This window comes from Crinia signifera, chromosome 8 (genome assembly GCF_055691185.1).
Source record: "Crinia signifera chromosome 8, ASM5569118v1, whole genome shotgun sequence".
NCBI classification, from domain to species: Eukaryota; Metazoa; Chordata; class Amphibia; order Anura; family Myobatrachidae; genus Crinia; species Crinia signifera.
In genome coordinates this window covers 115,375,832-115,398,015 of record NC_139224.1, presented here as the reverse complement: position 1 = coordinate 115,398,015, position 22,184 = coordinate 115,375,832, and the positions used below count along the sequence as shown (strand labels likewise).

Here is a 22,184-nt window from a genome sequence, read left to right as displayed (position 1 = left end):
TCTATATTCACGTCTGTTCTTTGAAGAGGATGTGACGTTTGGTGAGGGCGGAAGTTGTTTTTATTTTAATTGTAATTAAATCAGGGTTGCCTACCTGACCCTCTCCATGATGGAGGAAATGCTCTGTTCCTGTACTTCCCTGGTAATGTATGATTGCCATCACCTGTGGTGAAACACCTTTCTTATCAATTACATAGCTCCCCACAGGTGATGGTAGTCATACATTACCAGGGAAGTCCAGGAACAGTGAAAAACCCCATGTCGACATAATTTTTTTTTTATATACTTGTTGAATTTAAATGGAAGAACTATAATGTCATGTAAGATGGATCTTTGCTGCTAATAGAGCTGGGCCTATTCACAGACCTGAATCTTCAGTATGTATGCCTAGTATGCACAACATTGCTAGTGATACCCATGTATGTCAATAAAGAACGGAACAGTGTTCATTCAGACCGTCATTAACATTGCTCAAGTGTGTATGGGCGATTCGGGCTGACGGGGATTCGTTTCGATGTCGGAAGGAATCCCTATTGCTCCATCGTGTGTAGCCAGCTTTAGACAGAGCCAGCAGAAGCTCTTGGGAAACCCTAGGCCGTGCCCCTCTCCTTTACCATACATTCAGCTGTTTAGTCAGATATTGGCATAGTTGAAAATGCGTTAGTGCTGACTGACCTCACACCACCCACAAATAACTCATGGTTGCCCTTCTATCTCGTAATGTCTGCGAGACTCCCGGAATTCTGGGACATCTCACGAACTCCCGCCAGATGACCACTTTCTCCCACAGCTGCCGCTTTACGCTTCCACAATGGCTACTAGATGTCATCACGTTGGCCGCATCATCGCCATTATCTAGCCGCTAGCGCATGCGCAGCAGCCATCGTGAAAGTGAAGTGGCAGATGTGGAAGAAAGCATGTGTAAGTAAGTATACTCGCCGTACAGCCTCAGCCCCGCCCCCACATCTTACTCAAGGTGCCCATGCACGCACTGATTTTCCCGGTGCGATGCTATGCTCCCGCAGCATCTCATCGCACAGTACAAAAAGTATGTGCTACTTTTTGTACTGTCTTTTGAACGCATCGCACGCACATCGCATGCACAATGCATGCAATGCTATGCGATTTAGCACAAAAAATATCGGGTAATCGGTACCTGTATGGGCACCTTTAGGTTCTGCAGGTGGAAAGAGGTTCTGCTTCTGCTCTCTCCCTGGGCTTGATGATAATGGAATACAGGTCAGAATGGCAGCTTATGTGTGTATTTTTCCCTTTGCTGTGGGGACTGCTGCAGCCAGGGGAGGTGTGGTGGCCGCTGTAGCTGGGGAGGTTAGCAGTTGACTCGTGAGCCATGCATGTGTTCTTAGCCTGGCCATGCATGGTCCCATCCATGCTGCACTCCCCCCTCCCTTCTCCCAGGTTCTTCTTTGTGCAGCAAAGTGGTCTGTGTCTGCTTACCCACAACCCAGTGTGCTAGTGGTGGCTCTCAGCAGTTTTGTGCATGTGTAGGTCTCCATTTACTTCAGCCATATGTTCCCCTGTTCCTACACATATGTGCCTCTGACCCTGCCCATTCCAGTATATTTTCCTACCTGCATGTTCCCTAGCCCTTGTGTGCCTCTACCCCTGCCCATGGGTGCCTCTACCCCTGCCCATCGGTGCCTCTACCTCTGCCCATGGGTGCCTCTACACCTGCCCATGGGTGCCTCTACCCCTGCCCATATTCTCCCCTGCTCATGTGTGCCTGTCCCTGCCATGTGTGCCCCTGACTGTTTGTGCCTCCATCCCTGCCCAAGTGTAATGCTTATCAAAATACTGTAGACGCAAAGCCCGCCCCTGGTGACGCAAGGCTTGCCCCCTGTTGATGCAAGGCCCACCCCCTGGTGATGCAAGGCCCGCCCCCTGGTGACACAAGGCCCACCCCCTGGTGACACAAGGCCCGTCCCCTTGATTTTTCAAAAGTAGGCAACCCTGAAATAACTGGAGGGACTAAATGCATGACTGCTTTCAGATCTGCAGCTGTTTCATTAGTGCAAGACAAGCTAAGAGACTATGCTGTCCCCATTTATGCAGCACACTGCCATAATCCAGGGTGATCTCTTATGGACGTCATTAAGTTCATCAGTAAGTTGTAGATCTAAAGGTGCCCATACACGTTCCGATCCTGCTGCTGCGATGGGCACCTTAATACAGGTAGATCCATGCCTTGAAATCTGTGCTTTTACAGGTTCAGTGTTTGGAATCCTCACTTATAGGCTGTTAATACTGCTTTTATACCAAATAGCAAGGTTGCACCTGGGATTTTGCACAGGGCTCTAACCCGGGTGCGACCCTCCTTTACCAATGGAGGCTGTGATGTCAGCAGAGGCGGGTCCTGAGCCGGCATTTGGAGATGAGAGTATCTCCCAGTGCCAACTATTTCATTGCAGTGAACGGGTCCCGGATCGCATCGACCTGAGTTACGGTACACTGCACCATGAGCCGTGTTGGGCCTGTGTGCAATAGCTCGCTTCCAAATGCTTAGCCGCGCCACCTGACATATTGGGTGCGTTTAAACTGCACAATGTCCTGGGTTGCTACATTTAGAGCGGTGTAAAAGTAGTAATATTACACTTCTCGCTGTTTATGGGACGTGCACAATGGATTGTATATTACAAAGCACAGTCTGACAGTGGTGATGTTAAAGGGGATGCGGTCAATATGCCGGCAGTTGGAATCCTGGTGGTCGAAAATTCCGACGCCGGAATCCCGACCGCTCCAATTCCGGCACTTTGTCCCTCTATGGGTGTCCACGGCACCCACAGAGGGAGAACAAAATAGTGTGGCGAGCGTAGCGAGGCACCGGGCCCGCTGTGTGGCGAGCGCAGGGAGCACCCAAGGGGGGGCAAACCACGGCCCCCTATTGTCGGCATTTGCATATCATACCAGACACTGTTAAAGAATGTGCTTTATGTAAAAAAATACAATTCTAAGCATGATATTGAAGTTATATAATATTTAGCACCTCTGGGCAATAAATCAGATGTTAGAGGGTGCCGCACTTTGCAGATACTCTAGTGTAAGTGTTCTGTTTGGTTTTCTATAAGGCTGTCTGACTTTTTTTTTTAAAGCCATATCTGTTTTGCCTGAAATGGCCATGGATTATCAAATTCATGAATATTTTCAGATAAATCGGGGCCATTTCCGACAATCTACGGACTTTCCGACACTTGACAGTCGGAAAATTGAATTCCGATGGTCGTTAGTGTTGAATCCAACAGTTGGATCTCGGATTGAATACTCCTTAAAATGTTTATGTAAGACAAAACTCCCAATTGGATGCATAGGAGTTTATTTAATAAGATGGGATGTTGCCCATAGCAACGAATCAGATTTTACTTTTTATTCATTTAGAACCTAGACGATAATAGAAACAATCTTATTGGATGCCCATAGCAACATTCCATCTTCAATAGAACTCCCATCTTAGTAAAGAGACCCCATAGATACATTCTGACCTCTCTAGCTCCCAATTCTTCCTAATGTTTTGTGGCTAGTTGGGAAATACTATACATATCCCATTCCATGAAAAATAATTTTAATTTTAAGCACTGGTATATAATATGTTCAATAGAGCTACCATAACATCATGCAGTGTATGGAACAGAGCAGAGCTGCTGCACATGACCAATGGTAGAAGCTTCTTCTACCACATTTACTTATGTGTTGATCAGTACCCTTACACATCGCAATGGACCAGAGAGCAGCTGCCAGGAGGAAGAGACAGGAGCCTTACCTTGAAGTGGGAGATTATGAGTTAAGAAAATACAGTACTGGTTCTATTATGTTTGTGTATTTATTTATTATATGTTTAACCTTTTCCTGACCACTTATCTTATTTAAATGTTTGAAACAGCTTTTAATACAGACCATCTGTACTGGTAAATATTAATACTGTACTCCATACAGTATCCAGTGTATAAAAAGGCCAATTTTACCACTCCCCCAGACTCCCGTACTTCCTCCAATGTGCTGCAGAGTGAGAGATTATGGGTTACATTTGGAAAACCCCCCTCTAAAAATCCTGCATTTGCCACTGGTTTGTCATTGAATTCAAGTGAAATTGTTGACGACATTGCATTGTTTGCAGTGTCGTCTAGTGTGAAACCAGCTTATGTTGGATATTTAGATATACACTTTAAAATGCTTGTGCTTCGGGGGTGAATCCTTTTAGGTGCAAGCACACGCTAATAAGTGTGATTGTATCCTGCACGTTCCCTACCGTACTTGCACATTTGTGCTCCCAGCCCAATGGGACTTTGAGCAAAACATGTCCAGCACTAGAAGGGGCGAGTTTGGGTACTGTTGGCAGTGTTTTTACACCTTTGCAGTGGGAACTAGCATCCCTGCGAGCTGCTTGTAACTAAGGATGTGCACCGGCCACTTTTCGGGTTTTGGCTTCTGATTACCTTGAGGTTTTGGGTTTTAATGGGTTTTGGCAAAACACCTTTCTAAGTGTTTTGTGTTTGGATTTTTTGGGGTTTTGGGTTCTGATTTTTTTGTTAAACAAGCATAAAAACTGCTAAAATCGCAGAATTTTTTTTTGCTCCTACGCTATATTAACCTCAATAACATTCATTTCCACTCATTTCCAGTCTACTCTGAACACCTCACACCTCACAATATTGTTTTTAGGGCAAAAGGTTGCACCGAGGTAGCTGGATAACTATGCTAAGCCACACAAGTGTGCGGCACAAACACGTTGCTCATGTAAGAGTGGCACTGCGGGACAGGTATTATTTTTTAGTTAAATTATATATAGCAGCCTAGTAGGTACTAGGTAGGTACACTTAGGCAGTAACACTGCCAGTGGCAACAGTGGACTGAGTAAATAATACTGGCAGCCTCTATTCAGGGCAGGCAGCACCAGTGGACTATATATAATTCAGTTAATTAAGTATTAATAATATAGCAGCCTAGTAGGTAGAGAAAATAAACTACTAGGTAGGTAGGCAGTAGCACTGCCTGTGGTCAAAAAGGTAGTTATATTACACACCACCACTTTATGCAGTGCACCAGCAGAATTTATAATAATTAATTTTATTATTAGGTAATGCTTGGCAGTGGCACTCAGTGGCACACGTCAGTGCACCAGCAGCATGGAATTATTTTTTACAGTCTCACACAGCACAAGTATTATTTTTAAATTAAATTAGATATAGCAGCCTAGTATGTAGTTGTACTACTAGGTAGGTACACTTAGGCAGTAACACTGCCAGTGGCAACAGTGGACTGAGTAAATAATACTGGCAACCTCTATTCACAGTATTCAGTGCAGGCAAGTAGATAAGGCACACTTTTTCTTCAAACTAATTGGTTTTGACAGGTCCACGCCCCTTTTATACAGTTTGTCCACGCCCCCATTTATACCAATTTGATATCAAACTTGATAAGCTCGTATCACGTTTGATATGAAAGTGGTATAAATAATATTAACCCCCGTATTAAAATATAATTGGTTTGATACTGTAACTTCATACACTGATATTGGTTATGTGAAATAACACATATATAAAGTACGCTTAATGTTATCTTAATCAGCTGGTAGAATTTCTAAACATAATGCTAAAAAAGTTGTTAGAAAAATATGGTATACAACAGATATATAATTCGTAGAACTGTAGATCTTGTTTTATATCAAATTTGATTTGTGTAGGATGTCGCGCAACGCCGATCATCAAAACAGCCGGCTGAAAGCCTGGTATTATAACGTATTAAAGCCGGGGAGTTTTTGCGGCTTTGATAAATATTATAAAGCTTTGAAAAATAAATTTAAAAGATCCGATGTGAGAAAATGGTTACAAGAGCAAGACGCGTACACATTGCACAAACCGGCTAGAAAAAACTATAAAAGGAATATGATATGCGTATCGGATATAAATCAACAGTGGCAATGTGATTTGGTATCGCTCATAGATCTGGCAAAGCACAACGACGGCGTAAAATATATACTAACCGTCATCGATATATTCAGTAAGAGGGCCTGGGCTGAAAGTCTGACTGCTAAGAGCGCGACGACTGTCGCTAAGGCTTTTGAAAAATTATTCCAACAGGGGGACGTACCGCGGAAACTACAAACCGATAATGGTAAAGAGTTTCTAAACAAAGTCCTAAAAAAGTTGTTAGAAAAATACGGTATACAACATTTCACAACCAATAATGATGTGAAAGCAGCCGTTATAGAACGCTTCAATAGGACTTTAAAAACACGAATGTGGCGATATTTCACGGCGAATAATACATACCGATATATAGACGTTTTACAAGCGTTCATTACCAGTTATAATAACACATACCATAGAACGATTAAGCGGGCGCCGAATGAGGTGGATGGCTCTAATGCGCTGGATGTCTTCAAGACGATATATGGCGATTACTTTAGAAGTAAGAAAACAAAGGCTTGTTTAGCGGTCGGGGACCACGTTCGTATCTCAAAATATAAGGATATATTTCAGAAAGGTTACGAACAGAGTTTTTCTGAGGAAATATTTGTAATACGCGGCGTGAACACTAAAGGACTTAAGCCGCTTTACACGTTGGAGGATCTCTACGGGGAGGCTATAACGGGGAGTTTTTACCCCGAAGAACTTCAAAGTATACCGAAAAACTATAATAGGGTTTACAAAGTGGAGAAGATTTTAAAAAATAAGACGGTTAGAGGGAGGAAACACGTATTAGTCAAGTGGCGTGGATACCCCACAAAATTTAACAGTTGGGTCGATGCATCGGAGATAAAAGATATATAAACAAAGAGGAAGATGGATGACAAACCCTTCTACATAACATTGCCGAGTAACGCCTCAGCCGATACATTTCCACAAAATAAGATTTCTGACTATACCACAAAGTTAGCAAGGCCTATAGACTTAAGTGGAGATTGGGAAGTAGCTCTTACAGAAATACAATACCCACACACCTGGAATACAATCGATGTGCGTGATTGTGTGTTGAAAATAACAAAGTGGGATGGGACGAGCGGTACAGCAACGAGGGTTTGCGTTAAACCGGGGTTTTATGAAACCATCGGGGCGTTACTGTTTTCTTTCAACGCTGAAATTGACCGACATAAACTGGATGGTTTAAAACTATTGTACGACCCGCTTGAACGAGAGATAATCATCGACAACAAGGCGATGTACAACATCACAGCCGGTCCTAAATTGTCGAGAATACTGGGGTTATACCCGAAAACTAAGTTTTTAAAACCGTGCGCCGACATCAACGGCGGGCAATATACGCTCTTCGTGTACACAGATATTATCGAACATCAGAGGGTCGGTGATAGTTATGTTCCGTTGTTGCGCACCGTTGAAATAAAGGGCCGTAACAACGAGATGATCACTATACGGTATGAGAAGCCCGATTATGTTCCGTTGTGCAAGACGCATTTTGACACTATAGCCATAGAGATAAAGAATGATCAGAACGAAAACATGTCATTCAAGTTTGGGAAAGCGAACGTGAAACTACATTTCAGACGACGCAAATCCGAATTTTATTAAAGACAATGGTGGCCGTTAAAAATTATGGTGACCCGGGGCTCTACGCGCAATATTATAAAACACAGGCCGGTAATGGATTACCCGGTTTTCACGGCAGCGCGTATATGTACGGGTGCGGTTTAGGTGGAATTTTTCGAAGCCTGTTCAGAAAAGCGGTACCGCTTTTCCGAAGAGGGCTGGCGATAGCAAAGCCCCACGTGAAGAATGCAGCACGCAACATCGCGAAAGACGTCATCGGACAAGCCACAGCGGCGGTTGTGAGCAAAATACACGACGCAAATCAAGCGAAGCAAGATGGATCAGGTTTAATCTATGCCAGGAAAGGGGCGGCTAAAAATAAACGGAAGCGGGCAATACGACTTCCGACATGGTGCAGACCCCTTTTAAACAAAAAACGGAGCAGACGCGGCTTAATTAAAAAAAGGAAACCGAAGCGAAGGGTCGGTGATATTTTTTAAGCATGTCTTTCATACACAATGAATCCATGGAATGCGCAAAATCTGAACTTGACCTTTTTGACGTACCACCGACGCAGACCAGCGTAGAGAAAAGCCTCTACGTCGAAGTTCAACCTTTGGCGGCATTATCCGAGACCGCGCCGCTTGAATTCTACATAGCGGCCAGCGGGGAACACTACTACGATCTGAACAACACGTTGCTGTACGTGACCTGCAAGATCGTACGGCCTGATAACACTGCTATACCTCAAGACGCCAAGGTCGCTCTTATTAATTACCCCATAGCAACTTTATTTAGCCAGGTTGATGTCACTTTGGGCGATAGGCTCATATCGCAGTCCAATAATCTTTACGCTTATAGGGCCTACATAGAGACCATACTGAATTATAGCTCAGATGCGTTATCCACAAAACACACAACTGGATTATTCTACAAAGATGTGGCTGGAGAACACAACACAAGAACCCTGGATGGCGTAAACACAGGGTTTATAAAAAGGGCAAGAACAACGGCACAAAGTCGAACGGTTGAATTATTGGGGCCGCTACACTGTGACCTTTTTCATCAACATAAACTAATATTGAACGCCGTGGACTTGAAGATAAAACTCATCAGAAACAAAGATGCTTTCTGCTTAATGTCTGCTGAAGCGGAGCCCTTTAAAATTCAGATTGTTGCAGCGTCCCTGTTTGTGAAAAGGGTTCAGGTCTCACCCGCAGTCCGGATTGGACACGCCCAGGCCTTACTGACCACCAACGCCAAATATGCGATCGATAGAGTGGGCATGAAGATCTATAGCATACCGACGGGGAGTCGCGTATTTAATTTAGAAAATCTGTTTTTAGGACAGGTGCCAAAAACCGTTATAGCCGCTTTTGTAGATAATGAAGCGTTTTCAGGAGCCTATGACAAAAACCCTCTACGGTTTGAACATAAAAATGTAAACTTCGCATCCCTATACCTGGATGGAACACCGCATCCGGCCAAACCATTTCAACCAGACTTTGAACACGGTAACGCGGTTCGCGAGTATATGTCGCTCATTCAGATCACAAATAAGCAGAAATCAGATTCGGGTATACTAATTGACCGTGAAGAGTACCTCAACGGCTACACACTATTTGCTTTTGATCTGTCGCCTGAACAGGAATGCGCGGAGCATCTGTCTCTAATCAGAACCGGAAATCTACGAGCTGAATTCCGGTTTGCAGGAGCACTAGACCGGACAGTCAACATAATAATATACGCATTATTTGATAATATCATCGAGATCAACCAGCGGCGCGATGTGTTGTATGATTATCTATAAATGAAATAAATAATTTTTATATTTATCGTATATTTACCAATATTCATCACCCCATCAGCGATATGAACACATTACAGATAAATTGTATACTGTACGCTAATCCGGTGACGCGCCTGTTTTTTAAAGGGACCTACCCGTGTGATATGCTTCCGAACGGTAAACTATCGCAATACCCCTGCGCGTTTGTAATCAACACACACACCAGCGCCCAACCGGGGGAGCATTGGTTGGCCGTTTATTTTAACAACCAGCGCGAGTGTTACTTTTTGGACTCTTACGGTTTAGAACCTGACAATCCCCTATTCCCAAAGGCCATAATAAATTTTTTAAACTCAAATTCAAAAAGAATTTACCACCAAAATAAGCAGTTGCAAGGTTTTAACAGTACCGTTTGTGGGCAATATTGTATATACTTTATATTTTTCATGTGTAAAAATTACAAATATACAGATGTGTTGGGCCGTTTTAGTTTTGATACAAAACGTAATGATCGCTATGTATCAAACTTTGTAAGACGTCTCCCTAGAAGTCATTGTTTGAGTCGATATACGGGTAACTGTATACAGTCCTGTGTCACCAGTAACCAACATGTGTTTGATAAAAATAATGTGTAATACAAAATTGTTTGTGTAACTTGTAACTAATGTTGTGATTGAAATGCTGCATGTACATTGCTTATGGTTACTTTCTATTAAAAAATCTTGCTTATTGAACTTTATATCGTGTGATTGCATATTTTTGCAGACAAACTGGTTAGAATCAAAGAACAAAACAACATTTTATAAATCATAACCATATTTTATTGGTACAGACAATATGTATTTACAGCAAAATAATCACGAATAACACGATAAACTTTACAGTTAAAACAATACACTAAATACATGATGCATTACAAATTAAACGTCATCGTACAAATTAAACGCACAAAAATACATCGTATAAAAACATTATAAATTAGTTATATGTTAAAGGTTCAACCACTGCGAATCCTGAAACAGATTTACGGATCTTTTCCTCGGTAGTAAGTATCCGTGGGGCGTTGTTAACCCGGGGGAATTTAAAACATTTATACGACTTTTTTTAATGTTGTGTATTGGGGAGGCTATATTTACATTGCCAATTTCATCATCGTAGATTTCAGCTTTTAAGCGATCTAACTGTAATCTGTTTGATGCATTACCAACTACAGTGGACGGGATATTCAACTCAGCCATAGCGCGCATAAATTCAATCCATCCGTTAGGCATTTTATGACTCGTCACGCTGTGATTTTGCGTGATACCCCTTATCAAGTCTAACACATTGGATCCTGGCACTGTGACGCCTTTATACATAAACACACCCTTGCGGTCCCAATTCGCAATGTCTTTAGAGCGAACCATTTTACTCATTAGTATTTCACAGTTCTTTTTATACCGCGCATTAACACTGTTCAAGACATCGTGGTAAACAGCGTCGGTAGCGTCGTCTTGTGTAGGGTTAGTTGTATCCTCAACAGCATTTGCACCGGGTGATAAAAGCGTTAAAGTTGACATTTCTCTATCAGTTTGTTTACTCAACACCAGGTATCTCTGTAACACAGCTGTGTAGCGTTTTGCCTTTTCATACTCTGATAAAGCATTATTATGTAGTATACTTATGATCTCAGCATCTAGGCCTTGCGTGGCTGTTTTGCGTATATCATCGTTGTTTGGTTTGTTGTTTAAACGGTCTATCTGTTGCTGGGGGACCAGATACATTTTCTCAGCGTATTCCATCACCGATTAGACAGTAGTCCGGTAATTAATGGAATGGCAAATCCTAGCAACGATCCGATAAACCCACCCGACTGTTTCACCAACCTCTTCTTTTTCCCAATGGCGCATTTCTTATTACAAAGCGATTTTATAAGGGACCTCTTCTTTTTAAGGTAGTTCAACTGGCGCTGTGACAGGGGTATTTTACCTTTAAGCGTATTGAGAGCAATCTCACATATGGCTGTCACCAAATCGTTTGAAGCGTTGGATAATATAGCGTTTCTTTGGGCCGGTTTGGCTTTAATGAGGGTTTTTAAAAGGCCCCAATTACGCCTTATCCTGGTCGACATGTTCACAGCTGTTAGAAGCGGTAATGAATGACTATAGGATGCGCGGTTATAGCTATTTAGAACCCCGCTTCTTAACAACATAAGCTACTGGTGTGTCGGGGGGAAATAAACCGCTTCGTAAACGATAATCATCAAGGGCATTGTTTCTTAAATCAACCAGTAAATAACCGTATGGAGGCTCCGTAGCGGACTCATAGGCTTCAAGAAAAAAACGATATTTTGATGGGTACATTTGTCTAGCCAGAATGCTAACCTGCATTTTATCCCTGGGGTTTTTAAACAGGACCATATATTTTGTGTTTAAATGTATAGTCCTGCTCTTTCTACCTTGACAAAATATGTTTTGCACAAGGTACATGACACTGAGATTACGATGGTGCACATACTTTGTGAACGCTTTCTCAACCTCAGAATTATTACTCGCTGCATCCATCAAGTCATCTATCACCGTTAAATTAATCTTATCAGGGGGAAAAAGCTGGTCGTCGCTAAATGACTCGGGCAAACCCTCTATAAAACGCATACCAGGGTGAGCACTCAGAAGTTGGTCATATATCGGTTGCCAACAGGTGTAAAACCAAACAATATTATCAGGTACATGCGTCATATGTGTGGATGCGTGTTGTATTAGTGTTTTCACAAAATAACTTTTCCCCGAATTGGAGGGTCCGGCTAAAATACAGGAGAAGGGGTGTTGAAAACGGATATCCATCTTAATAACCAAATGGTAGGGTTGTAAAATTATCCGTGAGGTTACGTTTAGTGTAAACGCACTTTTGCGTTTTCTGCAGCATACGGGTTTCAATCTGCCAGTACTTTTTCACACGTACTATACCGGGCTGCCTGGTCACAATTTTTTTCTGATCCTCGCCTTTGGGGTTTAAAGGATAATCTAAGACCAGTTCTTTCAGACTGTCAAAGTTAACGTGCTGCTCATTACAAACATTCAACGTTATACCTTTGACCTTGAGGCTCGTCTTGCCGTTGCTTAGTCTATAGCCGTATGACTTGGGGCCGGCTGAAACAAACTCTGTTATATGCGTACCAGATGGTAGTTCGCTGGTCAACTCCCCTAGATAATCGCCTAATGGCGGATTCCAGTCACCGGGCCTGCTGACAAAAATTACAGAATCTGTATCGTGATACAGACATCTATCTTGTAATCTATCCAATAGGTTGTACAACTCGACGCGGGCGTGCGCTGTGGTAAATGCTGCTATAAATATATTTGTTGTTGAAGACCTGGTATAATGGTCTTTGGCGTATTTCCAGTTGACCATAACAGTTTCTGAGTCTATGAAGTCTAAAGCAGACACCTCATAGTGTGGTTGAAAGGCATATTCAAAAAGCTTATCAGGATCTGTCACTAGACAAGTATTGGGCATGTTGCTACGTTGACCAAATTTACCCCATAATGAGTTTAAAAACAATTTAGAAATTTGTCTTTTGGCGGGGTTGACATTTATGTGTTCGTGTCTTAAAGCTATGCCCTCATTTTTTTGATACGCGTCTATGTACTCTTGTTGTTTCACAGAGTCTGTACACCAATTGGGGTAACCAGAAGCCTCCTGTTTATCTCTGAGGTGTGTTTTAATGTAACCTGAAAACAGATCATCAGATCTCTCATCAAAATGCCACACCTCATAGATTTTACACACTTTGTACCCCTTTTCTATAGCAAGATTTATCTCCACTGTGCACCATGTACCGGTTAGGGCGCGGTTTTCTGAGTCATGAACACACGGCTCACACTGTCCAGATTCGGCGCATGTGCGGCACAGCGGAAACATTAACTTACCATTCATTTTAACCGGTAAAACTGGAAAGAAAAGGCCTCGCGGAGGATTAATTTTTAATTTAACAAAACCGAAATACTTTGTGACATCATCAAAGTCCTTATAAATGATGCGTGGGTGACGTATAGGATATGTTTTGGTCTTGTTGACAAATGGGTATAGGCTAGTAAAGTCAAAATAGTGTATTTTTTCATCGCACTCTGTCTTGTGATAAAGTTTTATGGCGTTAGTGCGGCCGCCATAAAGACCATCACGAGGATCCAAGGGTTCAGGGATTTCCAAACCTTTCAGAAAAACCTGAAGCTCCTCATCAGTCTCCCTCATTTTCTTCCACTCACAACCCCACATCTCCCTTATCTGAAATCCACACCGTTTAAGGTATTGTATCCTTAACTGTGTCTTGTGCCGCAGTTGACCGTAGGTTGTTTTAGTCAGATTGTTTTCATCATCGGTTTTGTAACAGTTGTCACAACCGTGATAAAAACACCCCTGGAATTCAAAAGCTGTTGGCACGCCGTTAATCACGGCGTAACCATCCAGACTGTATCTACCGACTTTCTTCTCACCACCTTGTAAAGCGTGTCTTATACTCACACCTTCTTTGTGTTCTATGTACATTAACCACTGTATGGCTGGTGTTGAGTAACGCTTCTGGGTCTTGTGATAGTTATCACCCGGTACAAGAGCCAATGTGTTTGCCTGTAAATATTTACAACGATACATAGCCATACAAACCGACGCTAAAGTCGTCAGTTGGAATGGATCAACGTGACGTTTAACGACTACATCTTTTTTCTCTGCCGCTATTACAAACTCCTGTTCTGTCATGGCTATAACGGCTGATCTGAAAGCTGCGCACCCTTTTTGCAATATTCTGACATCCTCTTTACAATATCGTATTAATTCTTTTTGAAAATTAAACGCCTTGTGTTTGTTTTTTTCGTACCACTCTGTAACATCAGCGGCCTCCTCAGGCATCATGTGTTGTAGGCCAAAATATTCTATTGAGGGCATGACCCCTATGTAATTTTGGTTATCGGCTGTGTTAAAAAAATGCGGGAAATGTCCTTTAACGCCATCAAATCCCATGGCCTTTGGAAATCTGCTCAATTTCATGGGGAGAAAATTGAGAGAGTCTATAAACCTGATCTTCAGATCTTTTATTGTGATACACATTATGTTTCCGCCATTAGAGATGAGGGATACTGTATACCGCTCTTTGATGATCTTGTTCAATACAAAATACGAATCATACCGCCCAGCGTTATGGGCTATGAATGTGTAATGCGCAAATTTTGGTTTCATGAACGTCTTTACAAAATCATCGATACAACCTTTGCCCTTAAACTCCCAGGATTTCTCACCCATTAATGTGAGAGCGTAACAGTAGTTTGGTATATGTATACCTGTCTCCTGCATGCATTCGAAATCAAAAAAGATGTATTTGGTGGTGGGTTCTTCCGCTTTGATGGGCTGTATGTAACACAAATGATCCGCAAACCCATCAACATATGCCTTGCAAGTAGAGCACTTTAGCCCCTGACACTCATGAGACCTGCGACGGTAGAGACAACACCTGTCGCAATAAACATGTTCAAGACAGGATATTTTGCGATCTAAAGCTAAGGATTTGTGCTCCTCTAAACATTCACGCGATCTGCAAAACACCCTACAAACCGAACATCTTAATGCGGAAGCCCCATCATCAGCGCACGCTTGTCTGTGACAAGCCTTACAAAAGAAAAGACAATCGTGGCTATTTTTGCGCTCATAAGTTCGATTACATAAGGAACAGAAAAATCTCGATCCGAGAAATGCGCAGATATTAATCAGTCCATAATAGTGTGAATCGTGATATAATACATACAGGGTATCACCGTAGCGCGTATCTGAAGAATAGTAATGCCAAGAACGATTATTATGATATAATATTGTAATTTTTGTTTTTAAGTGTTTTTCAAAAACAACAACGTCGGTAAAGCTGACTGCTTTATCGATCGGTAGGTTCAAATCCTTATGAATTTGAAGCGCCCGATCGTGTATTTCAGCGTCTGTGGCATTACCTTTATCCAGAAGTTTGCAGATCGATGCCGCAAAGCACAAATAATTGTGCGTATTGTTGAAATCGTACAGGTGTCTTCTGCGCCTTTCTATAATTAAGCTGTATGGAATGCGTCTAAGGCCGCGACCAGTTAGGGCCCCACCCGCTCTATTTCTAAAAACAGTGATCACAAACCTTAAACCCGTGCCTAATAAGAATTCAGCGTTACTTTGAAGAGTGTTTGTAATTTGATTCAAGAAACTGACAGCGTCTAATGATTCTTGCGGCTTTCGGTGTGAGTAGATGGCGTTGTGTAAACCACCCCCCTCCAATCTTAACTGTACACGATCATTAGGGTCAACACCAACCATGAATTCATCAATCATAACCTGTATAGCGTTGTGTACGGCTTCAACACCCTCTGCAAATGATGTAACTCTTTCCAAATTAACAAATTGAAAATGATTATGATACTCAATAGCTCTGAAATTAGGATGGTGTCGCTCATACCTGTTAACAGCTTCTAAGTACACATCTCGCCGACCTTCACCATTACCGGGTGGCGCACCCCCATCTATGTCATTATGCATGGGCGTTGCGGGGTGTTCAACATTGTCAGGTGACGCAGCGTCACCCGGTAATGGTTGGTCCGGTGATTTGTCAGCCTGTGCACCTGGGGTTGGGGTTGTGCATCGCCCCCTGTGTTGTTTACGCTTTCTCAGCCTGTATATGCATTTTAAAGCCTGTTTTATTTTTGAACGGCGAAATAAGTGTGAGATTTTGCACGGTACATTTGCTTTAATTCTTGGGACTTTTTTACACACATGTAAATTACGTTTCAATCCATAACCCACCATGCCTAGTCACGGATCCGTTTCAATTATCTCTGCAAAATGATACATGTTCGCTTTAATAAAATCCCTAGTCCTCACGGTCTCTGCTATATGGTTTGATGTTACATTCATGTACATTTCTACAAGTTCTTTAATGATCTCTGGCTTCTTTTTTGAACCATAAAGCTCATCTTTTATACGGTTCAACATGGTATTGACATTTCTACGCATGTACCCTATATGCTCACGCATCCTCCCCATGACCGCGTAGTATTGTATTTCCGCATCTTGTCCTAATTGTTCCACATTCTGACCCCCATCAACTATGTCTGTCGATACCACGGTCGGCGGGGCATCCACACCGCCCGATGCGGTTGCCTCGCCGCCCGTGGTAAAAACACTGGGCAGTTTTGTGTAATCATCACCCATTACTTTATCAGGGATTCCGGCTACAGATGTTACAACCTCATCATCATTCTGTGGTGTATCTGAGACTGACTCTTCACTAGGGGTGATAAAAAATGTTTGACCATTTAAGTCCTCATCATTAGCGGATAATGTATCTGCAGGCGTGTTACTGACCACGCTTTGCGTTTCTGTAGTATGATGTTCCTGCGTGTCTGAAATTACGATGACATCATCATCCGTCAGTGGCGTGTATCTCTCTCTTGACAGTCGTAAAGTTTTACGAGTCTTCACAGTCTTTGTATTACCGGCAATGTCAATGTCGGATTCGGTAGGTGTTGCAGGTGTTGTAAATGCGTGCGGGTAATCCACATTACTCACGGTTGGCACTGTTTGTAATGCAATTCTTTTTCTCACGGGTCTACCTTCCGAATATTTCAATCTTCTTTTAAGGTCTGATAAATCGGCCTTGTTTTCTTGACCGACTCGACTTTTTGTAATTCTCCGCTTGCTTGGCTTGAAATCATCGCGCTCGGTGGCCATGATCTCGGCCCTTGATACATCTTCTTGAAGTTGTGGGTCGATCACCGTTTTAGCTGATTCACCCCCATCCATTTCAGCATTGAGTGGTTGAGCAACCCCGGCCGCTGCTATCATTTTTGCGAATCGTCGCGGATCCGCTGTAAATAAAAAATAACAACGTTTTAGTTACACATTCGCGGACACTAAGACAACCGCTTTATAACACCTTCAGACCCACCTCCCAAAACACCCACCCCATCCATGTCGGTTTGCATCTACACAGTCTGTTTAACACCTGTGGTTTCCATTTGTAAAGAACAATGATGAACGCGGTCCTATATAAGAAACTAAATAAATAAACATTACATCACACACCTGAATATTTGCCAGATCTTTCCATCGGCGTGGTTCCTACTGTAATAAAAATCACACCGTTTTAGTTACACATACGCGGCCACAAAGACAGTCGCTTTATAACAACTTCAGACCTCCCAACCCCCACCTTCCTTGTCGGTTTTCATCTACACAGTCTGTTTAATACCTGTGGTTTCCATTTGTAAAGAACAGTGGTAAATGTTGTGCTATATAAGAAACCAAATAAATAAACATACACGGGTATTTGTCAAAGGTTTGCGCCGGCATGGTTCCTTTAAACAATGACCAGAAAGCTTGATCGCTGATCTGTGTTCTTTTTGCTTCTTTAGCCAATGTGTTGTTGGGTTGTTTGGCGTTTGATCCAACACTCGATGTCGGTTCTCTGTATCCGGATGGTCCCGCTTCACACGTATCGGCCCTAGGTACCGTAGGTTCATACCGGCTAGCTATGTCATCTGTAATACATATATTATCAATTAACGACACATTCGCCGACTTGAGAAAAAAAAAAAAAAAAACGTCATTTAAGTCATGATAACAACAACTCCTGTGGACACTATTCATGATTTTGCGACGATATGTAACATTTAACACAAAAACACATTATAAAAACATCACCAGCCAATCGTCAAAATTCACCTTGTATAGCCGGGGTCTGGTATAGCTGTTTATAGTGTTTTGCCGATGGTAAATTCCAGAGATCATCCATTATGTGTTCTGCATCAGATTTCGACATAATCGGCGATACTAACAGAGAACAAATAACACATTAATATCACAGGCTGTATAAAAATGAATATAACAGGATATATATATATATATATATATGAGTGAGAACGTGAGAGTTCGCGCGAGATAGCGTGAGAGAGAGAGAGAGAGAGAGAGAGAGAGAGAGAGAGAGACATATTTTTGGAAATAATAATATATCACATTTTTTTTAACATACATCACATTTTTTTTTTTTTTTGACGGCTTATGATCACCTACATTTTTGTGATTCGGACAAATCAGAGTATGCTGTGTATGGGTTTTCGAATGTCGTCAGATCCGGCCCGACTGTGAAATCCGAACCATATGATCCAACTTCAGATGCGTCATTTGTGACATCTGAAACTGATTTATGGGATTAACAATTTAATAAAAAATAATATATACATAAAAAATAAAATAAAAATTAACACAACAATTTTGTAGAACGAAAAATACAATCAACACGTGTAACATTAATACCAATAGGGCGCTTGATAATTAACACCAACAGAGTAACATTTATAACCACCAACAACAATGTGTCTTTGATCTGTAAACTTACACGTATTTGTCTGCTCATTTGACGGCTGTTGAAAGCTGGGTAAATCTTGAAAGTCTCTGAGACTTATTTTATTTGCATTAATGGTTTTGTATTCCTTTCTCTGTAATAAATAATAATAATAAGTTGAAATAACAATACAATAAGCTATTGTTAAACTATTGTAAATATCATATACACACCTGCATGTTGGCGTTTTGTTGATAGCTTAAGTTCAAAGGTGTTTTCTGCAACAACCACTAGATGACACTGTTGATAATAAAAGATAACACGATAAGTTTCCATAACGAAATTTGCGTGCACAAAATCACATAAAACTATTAACGCTCTCACAAAGACCTGATCTATGAATACCTCCTGACATTGTATTCTATAGTTCAGCCAATAAAAATTAATTACAGGTGATCCGACAAAGCTACTGCCGCACCCCATCATATCCATGCGTGGTCAGCAGACCGCACATCACAAGCCGCCAGTATGCCAGCATGCACACACACAATACATTACAATACAATGAATGCCGCAGCAAACTATATTTTAAGGTTGTTTAAAAGCGTACTAAACACTCCCACCATGACGCTAAATAATACATTTTAAATCGCTATATACAACACAGTAATCACAGAACTACACATACAAATGGCCGGTTATCAACTACAAACACCCGCATGCATTGCCATTGTATTAACAACTCCTAATAACAAAATTGAGGCCAGTCATGCCGGGTTTTGTAATTCCACAACATACTAAACCAGCGTAAGTCTCTATACAGCCTAGGCCACCCTTAATAACTAGCATACAGCACCAAACTATATTTTAAGATTGTTTAAAAGCGTACTAAACACTCCCAACATGCCGCTAAATAATACATTTTAAATCGCTATATACAACACACTAATCACAGAACTACACATACAAATGGCCGGTTATCAACTACAAACACCCCGCATGCATTGCCATTGTATTAACAACTCCTAATAACAAAATTGAGGCCAGCCATGCCGGGGTTTGTAATTCCACAACATACTAAACCAGCGTAAGTCTCTATACAGCCTAGGCCGCCCTTAATAACTAGCATACAGCACCAAACTATATTTTAAGATTGTTTAAAAGCGTACTAAACACTCCCAACATGCCGCTAAATAATACATTTTAAATCGCTATATACAACACACTAATCACAGAACTACACATACAAATGGCCGGTTATCAACTACAAACACCCCGCATGCATTGCCATTGTATTAACAACTCCTAATAACAAAATTGAGGCCAGCCATGCCGGGGTTTGTAATTCCACAATATACTAAACCAGCGTAAGTCTCTATACAGCCTAGGCCGCCCTTAATAACTAGCATACAGCACCAAACTATATTTTAAGATTGTTTAAAAGAGTACTAAACACTCCCACCATGTCGCTAAATAATACATTTTTAAATCGCTATATACAACACACTAATCACAGAACTACACATACAAATGGCCGGTTATCAACTACAAACACCCGCATGCATTGCCTTTGTATTAACAACTCCTAATAACAAAATTGAGGCCAGCCATGCCGGGGTTTGTAATTCCACAACATACTAAACCAGCGTAAGTCTCTATACAGCCTAGGCCCCCCTTAATAACTAGCATACAGCACCAAAGTATATTTTAAGATTGTTTAAAAGCGTACTAAACACTCCCACAATGCCGCTAAATAATACATTTTGCTATGTATATTATAAAATATTAAAACTATGCTATTTAGAAATATTGTGTATATATCTATATATATATATATATTTATTTATTTAGAAAATTAAATTAGACTTACCCCTGTTCTGGAACAAAACTTCAAGTCAAAACTTCAAGTTCTCTGTCTTGAATAGTGTGTGTGTGTGAAGACCTTCAACCTCAATGTGTGGCAGATGCCTGGTAGTTGTCTGGTCTCATGGAGAACATATTTATATGTTTCAGTCAGTTAACACATCTGTGTTGCATTTGTCTCATTTGAATATTCATGAGTTGTGTTCCAAAGTTAAAGACTGTCATAACAAATATATAGCATATTACCCGAAACACAGCTGTTTTCAGGATATATTGCTTGATAAAATAAAACCAAAAATGTGATGTATAAAATACTTATCCTTATTATTAAATAGATGACAGATATGTTTCAACATCAACAGACTACATAAGATCTATATATACATGTGTATGCTTTTTAATTTAAAATATATACTACGTTGACGGCACAGCTGTGATTGTATATTGAATATTAGTGACGTGGTTGTGGTAGACATTATTATTTTTTTTTTTTTTTTTTTTATTTCTAAAATATATTTTTGATTTAAATTAATATAGCATATTAACAATATTTTATTCATCACATAATATAATGATACCATCACATTACACACACACATATATATATATATATATATATATATACTGTATATAGCTATATATATATATATAAGTTAATTCTGTATATAGCTATATATATATATATATAAGTTAATTCTGTAGTCTCTAGCTCCGTCTGGAACTTGATTGCAACTGCAATACATTGCCACTAGATGCCACTCATGCTCTGTTGCAAAGATTTCATGGCCTTTCTTTGTTCTGTCTAACCTAATTAAACGGTTATCCGTGTGAAAATGTTTTTTTCAGAGGTATGTGCTTTCTAATGAATATAATTGTTACCAGCCCTGCTGTGCTGTCTACGCTAATTGCGTCATACGTAAATGTCAACGTCTTCAAAGACTACGGAATCCGGTGTTTAAAATCACTTTTGAAAATTACAATCATCCGTCATATCTGATGTCTTTCTAAAAGTAACACTATACTTCTCACGCTGTGTGTCTTTAAATTTAAATGCCTACAACATGTCAGGCCCCAGACTGAATGGCTCTGTATCTTTAAATGCATAACATATGTATACCCAGACCTCTTTGTTATGTACGCGGATATTTCATTTATTTTAAAAGCAAGAAGGACCTTAGATGCTTTATCGTGTTGGGATATAACTTTTTATTTTTATTTTATTTATTTTTGATACACGTTTGGTCAGCCACATCGTTGTAGCGCTTTTGGCTCGTTCTAAGGTAAGTGTTATTATAGTTGGTAATGAACTGCCTGTGTTATTCACTGTGAAAGATCTATGAGCTATACCAAATCACATTGCCCTTTTAAATTTATTTTTCAAAGCTTTATAATGTTTATCAAATCCGACTCCCCGGCTTTAATACGTTATAATAACTGGCTTTCAGCCGGCTGTTTTGATGATCGGCGTTGCGCGACATCCTACACAAATCAAATTTGATATAAAACAAGATCTACAGTTCTACGAATTATATATCTGTTGTATACCATATTTTTCTAACAACTTTTTTAGCATTATGTTTAGAAATTCTACCAGCTGATTAAGATAACATTAAGCGTACTTTATATATGTGTTATTTCACATAACCAATATCAGTGTATGAAGTTACAGTATCAAACCAATTATATTTTAATA

General features: G+C 40.8%; 1 protein-coding gene across 1 annotated transcript; it reads right to left on the bottom strand.

The window, feature by feature from the left end:
• Positions 1–3,162: 3,162 nt before the first annotated feature.
• On the bottom strand, positions 3,163–20,429 carry LOC146027277 (uncharacterized). Its single transcript, XM_083158217.1, has 8 exons — positions 18,862–20,429; positions 18,683–18,782; positions 18,358–18,483; positions 18,010–18,117; positions 17,607–17,825; positions 17,371–17,409; positions 16,699–17,153; positions 3,163–3,282 (listed from the first exon to the last, which is right to left on the bottom strand). Exons 1-8 carry the CDS (start codon positions 18,865–18,867, stop codon positions 3,163–3,165), a joined length of 1,173 nt encoding a protein of 390 aa, XP_083014343.1. The 5' UTR covers positions 18,868–20,429.
• Positions 20,430–22,184: the final 1,755 nt, after the last annotated feature.

Excerpts from the sequence above, each read along its gene's own strand:
- LOC146027277 (XM_083158217.1), bottom strand. Across the intron at positions 18,118-18,357 it reads TTTGTCCGAATCACAAAAAT|TATCGCCGATTATGTCGAAA; the intron begins GTAGGTGATCAT and ends GTTCTCTGTTAG. Across the intron at positions 3,283-16,698 it reads TGACGGATGATGATGTCATC|GAGTATTCAATCCGAGATCC; the intron begins GTAATTTCAGAC and ends AAACATTTTAAG.